The sequence below is a fragment of the Elephantulus edwardii genome, unplaced genomic scaffold, assembly GCF_000299155.1.
Source record: "Elephantulus edwardii isolate Elephantulus edwardi_28Jun2011 unplaced genomic scaffold, EleEdw1.0 scaffold00131, whole genome shotgun sequence".
Taxonomy (NCBI): domain Eukaryota; kingdom Metazoa; phylum Chordata; class Mammalia; order Macroscelidea; family Macroscelididae; genus Elephantulus; species Elephantulus edwardii.
In genome coordinates, this window is record NW_006399881.1 from 7002480 (window position 1) to 7010022 (window position 7543).

The window sequence follows — 7543 nt, forward strand, 5'->3', positions numbered from 1 at the left end:
TGATTCAGTGACTGGGATAATTGGGATGGGAGCGTCAGAGACAGTGCGATTGGCACAGGACAGAGCGGAGTTTAGGGCTGTTCTACACAGGGTCGCTATGAGTCGCAGGCGACTCGAAGGCACATAACAACAACAACATCCTTTTCTAAAAACTGAAAGATATATGTGAGGTGAAGTAGGTGAGACAAAGTCTTTCCGTCTTTAGCTCTAAGGAGTACCTTGACTACACTTCTTTCAAAATACATTATTGTTCTTTTGGCAGTCCATGGAATATTTAGTATTCTCCACCAGCATCGCAATTTGAAAGTATCAGGTCTTCTTTAGTTTTGGGTTTAGGTACAGTAGAGATTGTGAGGATGGCGCGGGATTGGACAGGAGTTCAGTCTGTTACATGTGTCGTTCCTATGCATCGGAGTCAACTCAGTGGCACCTACCAACACCAGAAACACTTTGGAAAAATCCGTTGGATTGTAGTATTCTGTAGCAGACAAAGTCAGAAATGTCGCCTCCAGCTTAGTCACACTTTACGTTTCTCCTTTGCCTTATAACTCAAGAAAATGGTATTCAGAGCCTGGGAAATCTGTGCTGTGTATGACATGAAGCTTCTGTATGAGTCCTGCAGTCACAGATTATGTAATTTGTCCTCTATCCTCTCTGTGGGGCGATTACATGGGATTATTTGTTAGCTTTGAGTAAAAGATTTGAAGCAAAGGGTCAAATTAATTCCTGTATGTATGTGTATCTTCACTCTTTCTTTCTTTGAATATTTTTCTAATTAACACATTAATTTTGTGTCCTCCATTAGAAATCAGTGGATTGAACACCTGCCAGGAAGTGAATGATGTAGGGCGCACTGCCCCAGAAACTTTCCCCCGAGACGGTTTTGATAATGGGCTTAAACCAGTTCCAGGACTGGATGCCCTTGATGGGAAATCAAACAGTCTGGATGATTCTACTGAAGAAGTTCAATCTATGGACGTGAGGTGTGTTCATTACATTTGCACTTAGCTCTCTCTTTTCTGTTGGCCTAGTGGTATAAGGAGCTGCTCTTCAATCTCAAAGACATGCAGTTTGAATCCACTAGATGCACTGTGAGAGAAGGATGGGAAATCTCCTTCCATGCTGAAAACCCACTGGAGGGTCAGTTATGAATCAGTTCCAACTCAGTGAACACATAACAACAACAACTCTTCCTCCAACACCTCCACCATCTTTGTTGATGTCATTTCTTGCCACAATTAAAACATGTAATGTAGTATGGGTTGATGTTGGTACAGTAGCTTTTGGGACAGCACTCAGGTCATTTCCTAAAAGCAGGGCCTGGGACAGAGATTATTTTTTTTTCTTTTCTTTTTACCCCTCCATCTAATTTCTTTTTTTCTCCGATTTTAATGAAAGTTTTTAAAGAACTTGGATTTCCATTCATTCATTGTTGCACATTTTCCTACCTACCTCCCCTCCCCCCTGAGTTTGTTTTTACTTGGGGAAAAAAAGTTCTTTTATTGTTATACAGTCCCCTGTTGGCCCCCACCATTACAACGCAACTCTTATTCTGGATTCTTGTCATGCCAATAATACCTAATCATATATTCCTTTTAGACATTTCTCTCCCTCATCTCTTTCAATCTGTGTACATTATTTATCCCCTTGTTTCTGTTTCCCCCCCAACTCCCATATCAGTCCTGTTCTCTAACAGTGGCATTATGCAATATTTGTCCTTTTGTGATTAAGATATTTCACTCAACATAATGTCCTCCATGGTCACCCATTTTGTATACTATTTAATGAGTTCTTTGTTTTTCAGTGCTGCATAATATTCCATTGTGTGAATACCACAGCTTCTCAATCCATTCGTTTGTTGATGGGCACTTGGGTTGTTTCCAACTCTTTGGTATTGTGAACAAAGCAGCAATAAACAAGGGTGTGCACATATCTATCTGCTTGGGTAGCAGTTCTGGTTTCTTTAGGGTGTATTCTCAGTAATGGAATTGCTAGGTCAAATGATATTTCTCACTTTTTGAGAAAGCACCATACTGCCTTCCACAGTAGTTGCACCATTTCACGCTCCCACCACTAGTGAATAGGGGTTCCACTTTCTCCACAACCTCGCCAGCATTTGATGTCTTCTGTTTTGTTAAATTTTGCTATTCTTACTGGGGTGAGATGATATCTCATAATTGTTGTAATTTGCATCTCTCTTAGAGCTAGGGATTTTGAACATTTCTTCATGTGTTTGTTGGCCATCTGAATGTTGTTCTTTGGTGAAGTGTCTGTTCATATCCTGTGCCCATTTTGCAATTAGGTTGTTTATCTTGTGGTGTTTGAGTATTCTTTAAATTCCTTATCAGACATGGCATTATGAAATTTTTCCCCCAGTTTGTGACTTCCTTTTTTACCCTGTTGGAGAAGTTTTTGTATGTACATAGGGATTTGATTCTTTGAAAGACCCATTCATCTATTTTATCCTCTCCTGGTTGTGGGTTTTTCAGAATGCTTGGAAGACTGTTCAAGTTGCGAATTAGTTATTTTAGGGTTCTTCCAAGCTTTTCTCTAATGACATTTATAGTCCTTGGTTTTAGTCCTAGGTCCTTGATCCACTTTGAGTTGGGTTTTGTGTATGGTGTGAGGTGTGAGTCTTGTTTGAGTTTGCTGCAGATGCTTTTCCAATATTGCCAGCACCATAGGGGTGGGCGGGGAGAAGGGTGCAACAATGAATGAATGGAATTCCAAAATCTCTCTTGATGTTCATTGAAATGAGAAATGAATAAATTTTTTAAAAAGTACTGTAGCAATGCACAAGGGAATTTTTACCACCTCTATAAAAATAATAATAATTCAAAGTTACTTTATATCCTCAGTGTTTATTCTTTCCAAATGTTTGTCATCTCTGCTGGATTTTGATTAACTGAAGGGAGAAAAAAGGAAAATAAACTATGTCTTATTTAAAAAAAAGGCTGTCATTTCCCCACTTTACTAATTTCATCTTGTAGATGGGCTGTTTTCTGGGTTCTCAGTTCTATTCCATTGATCTGTGTGTCTGTCATTGTACCAGTACCACACTGTCTTGACCACCACAGAACTTTAGTAGGATTTGAAATCTGGGAGTGAGGTGCCTCCTACCTTGTTTCTCTTTTTAAGGAGTTCTTTGCTTATTTGAGGCCTCTTCCATTTCAAATGATAATGCCTTTTTCATCTCGTTGAAGAATGGAATTGGTATTTGTATTGGGATTTCATTGAACGTGTAGATTGACTTTGGTAGTATTGTCATTTTCACAATATTGAGTCTTCCTATCCATGACAAGTGATATTCTTCCATTTCTCTAGGTCTCTTTTTGTTTCTTCTAGTAATGTTTTGTAATTTTCTTTGAATAAATCTTTTGTGTTTGGATACCTCTTATTTCCTTCTCTTGTCTTATTGGTACTGCTAAGACTTCTAATACAATATTGAATAGGAGAGGTGATAGTGGGTATCCTTGTCTAGTTCATGTTCTCAAGGGGAATGCCTTTAACTTCTCTCCACTGAGAACAATGTTGGCTTTCGGATTTGCGTATATACTTTTTACTATGTTGAGGAAATTCCCTTCTATTCCTATTTTGTTGTGTGTTTTAATCAGAAAAAAAGGGTGTTTTGTCAGAGGCTTTTTCTGCATCAATTGACAGGATAATTTGGTTCTTGTTCTTTGCTTTGTTAATATGATGAATTATACCAATTGTTTTTCTTATGTTGGACCATCCTTGCATACTTATTATAAATCCCAGTTGGTCATTGTGAATTATTTTTTTTTTGATGTATCATTGGTTTTTGTTGGCCAGGATTTTATTTAGGATTTTTCCATCTGTGTTCCTGAGAGATACCTGTTTTGGTATCAAGGATATGTTTGCTTCATAGAATGCATCTGGGAGAATTCCATCTTTTTCTATTTTCTGAAATAGTTTCTATAGAATTGGTGACAGTTCTTCTCTGAATGTTTGATAAGATTCACTTGTAAAACCATCTGGTCCAGGGCATTTTTGGCTGGAAGTTGTTTTATTACCCTTTCAATTTCTTCTTTTGTAATGGGCCTGTTCAGGTGTTGGATCAGAGAGTCTAAGGCATGTGAATTACTGGGAGCCATTTCTCAGGAAAAAGCTGAGGTGGGAGGCCAGGGGAAGGCATTAAGGAAGGATGTGACTTCAGTTGGTCCTACAGGCTTTGGAAAATCAATTTCTATCATAGAGTTGTCCTTGTGACATGGGGGAGGTACCTTTGTACCAGTGTATCTGTCAGTCATTGACTGTGGGCTACCCAGGGTAGAGGGAGTTGTGGTGGCTTAATGTGTAAGAAATTACTCTGCCAAACCAGAGACATTTCAAATCTGCCAGCTGCTCAATGGGAGAATGGAGGGAATTTTCTTTGGTTTGCAATTTACCGGCTCTGAAAACCTGCTGGTGGGGCAGCTATGAGTCAGTTCTGATTCAATAGGACACAACAGCAACCACCCAGGGTATGAGCTTCAAGTTCACTGCCAGGACATAGAGTCACCCAACAGTCCTCTCAATAAAGAGTGGCAGAATAGTAACTGTGAGCCTTTAGCAGCCAACTCTCTCAGCAGCTCGATTGTAGTACACACGTGGGCAAAGCGGATCTTGGCAGGTACCTAGAGACTCCGCTGTGTCCAGGGTCTCATATTTATATAAACTTGTTGCTAGAGACTCAAGATCCTAAAAACAATTCTTGAACTAATACCATGTTTGTGATTCATATCAATTGGAAGGTTAATCTCAGACAAATGGAGAGCTCAGTATAGGTTTGGGGAGAAGCTAGGGCATTGAGTATCCTGGTTTCTTCTGAATATTGCAGTATTCTGTTTATCCTGAGCCAGTGCTCCAGCCTGCCAAAGCTTCACTTTACCTCCTTGAGAGATGTTCTTAGTTTAGTCTGCAGACTCTTAACCTGCAGGAAACTGATTGTAAATATCCTGCCTTGTCTCACTCTGGGCTTAACTTAGTGGATCCTCTCGAGCCAGTAGAGCAAGCCCCATGAAGAAACAAAATAGGACTGTCAGTATTTGCCCCCCTCCCCAGTCATGACAGGCCACCTCTAACTGGTGCCACTCTTCTCTCAAAGACTGCCAGGTTTTTTGTATTGTGAGTAATACTGTAAGACATAATGTTTGTGTATGTCTGTTTGTGTCAATGCTTCTAATTCTAAAGAATATATAAGTAGGAGTGTGATTGCTAGATTGTAGTATTTATATTTCTAGATTTTTTTAAAGAAGTACATAGTTTTCCATAGTAGTCATCAAGGCTAAACTGTTGTTTGGTTTTAAGATGTCTCAAGGAATACTTTTGGCTCAAGGTTTAAAGATGTGCACACCCATGTTTATTGCAGCTTTGTTCACAATAGCAAGGAGTTGGAAACAACCTAAGTGTCCATCAGCAAACGAATGGCTAGAGAAGCTGTGGTGTATTCACACAGTGGAATACTATGCTGCATTAAAAAACAAGGAACTCATGCAATATTACTCAAAATGGTTGACTCTGGAGAACATTATGCTGAATGAAATGTCCCAGTCACAAAGGGGCAAATATTGCATGGTGCCACTGTTGTAGAATGGGACTGTCCTTGGGGTTGGGGAGAGACTGAGTAAGATGGGTTCAATAATGTATACTGCACTGAAACAGAGAAGGGAGAAAACTGTTTAAAAGAGATATGTGATTAGGTATTTCTGTCATGACAGGGGTCTAGAGCAATGGCTACATGGTGGAGTGGACCTGGGGGAGGGTTTGTAAAATAATGAAAGAATCTTTTCTTTTACTTTTCCAAGAGGGTAATGTTTAGTGGGGGGGAGCCTTGGGAGGGGACAAATCTACAACAATGAATGAATGGAAATCCAAAGCCTCTGTAAATTTTCACTGAAATTAATAATAAATTTAAATTAAAAAAAAAGAATTAAGTTAGAGTAAGGATGGCAATGGAACCACCTTACCTCTGTAACTTGATTTGTGCCACTGTTAGAACCTCTACTCAGAATATTATTGCTTTTCAATTTTTGATTCATGTACTTTTAACTTGTTAGTTAAACTTGTATCTTCTAGGCTGCAACTCTTCCATGATACATCTTCAAGGATATGAACATGTATAGCTAAGCACAATTGATAACAGTGCATCTAAATTCCAAAATCAATCTCCATAATAGTCTATGTGTTTCCTACTGCCAAGGGGGCCCTTTAGAGTAGTGAGAGAAGACATTCACCCTGAAACCCACAACGTCCCTTTTCAGCAGGAAGTAGCTAAGAGAATACGCCATCCCCTTTTCCTTATGAATCAGGGTGAAGTCTCTCTCAGGGAGGAGTGATAGGGAATGGCAAGGGACACACTGACAAAGGAGATTAATCAGAACTGGCTTTGACAAGCACTGTGGCAATTGGACAGTTAAAACAGACATTGGCGGGGGGAGAAGAACGAACTGGGGAGGAGGGTGGAAAAAACAGTGCAACAATGAATGAATGAAAACCCAAAATCTCTATAAATGTTCATTAAAACGAATAAAATTTAATAATAAAAAAACAAAAGCAAAAACAAACAAAAAACAAAACAAAAAAAAAGGTTTAAAGATGGTCTCAGGGCAATAGTTTCAGGAATTCATTCAGCCTCAAAGGTTCCAGAATGTGCTTATTTCTTGTTCTCTCTCTCTCCCTCTCATTTCTTCTAGTCCTGTTTCAAAAGAAGAGCTTATCTCCATCCCAGAATTTTCACCAGTGAGTGAAATGATTCCTGGGGGGTCTCTGGACCAAAATGGAACTGGTAATGCCCGAGCACTTCAAGATCTCTTAGATTTCACTGGTCCCCCTGCATTCTCTAAGAGATCCAGTGAGAATCTCAGCCTGGATGACTGCAACAAAAACCTGATAGAAGGATTTAACAGTCCTGGTCAAGAAAGCACTCTGAATACCTTCTGTTGACCAAACCCTTTAAAGAAAGGTATGATCTTTTGATTATACTTAAATCCATCACTTAATAGAATATACATTGCTTAGCCTCCTGCAAGGTTCATTTAATATTAAAAAGGCAAGCAAGACTATATGACCGTGTATACTGCAGCATAGGTGACAGTAGATCTATTTCCAGTCAATCTTTAAGTTTAGAGCCTTTTCAGTGCCCCACTTGGCCCCTGTTCTTGAGAGTGTGAATGAAAAGGTTGAGAAGGTTTGACCAATAATCAGTCTGGAGTAGCATGTTTCTTAGAGGCAAGGGAAAAAATTATGTAGTATTGTATAATACAATGAATTTTAACCCTAGTTTTATTCCTTGGCATCCCATATTTAGTGTTGAATTGTTCATTTATGTCAGCATTGGACCAAATGACTTGCTATTACATAAACTGGTCCTGCTGCTTAAAACAAACATGAGGGAAGAAGGGAGGAAGAACTGTAGTGTGTACCCTGAAGGATTTACCTCACCTTTAGCTTTATTTTCATGCTAAAGTTCTTCTAGTAACTATTCTAATATGAGAAGTTTTATCTTTGTTGTTATTATCAAGTCTTATTACTGCTCTTTCTC

The 7543-nt window shown here is 39.1% G+C and overlaps 1 protein-coding gene across 1 annotated transcript in view; it reads left to right on the top strand.

Moving 5' to 3' along the window:
• MAP7D2 (MAP7 domain containing 2) overlaps window positions 1-6945 on the top strand; it is a 95929-nt gene extending 88984 nt beyond the window's left edge. The window contains exons 14-15 of the mRNA XM_006893794.1: window positions 806-983; window positions 6696-6945. Coding sequence (XP_006893856.1) covers window positions 806-983; window positions 6696-6945 — 428 coding nt within the window. The remainder of the gene's footprint in view (window positions 1-805; window positions 984-6695) is intronic.
• Window positions 6946-7543: the final 598 nt, after the last annotated feature.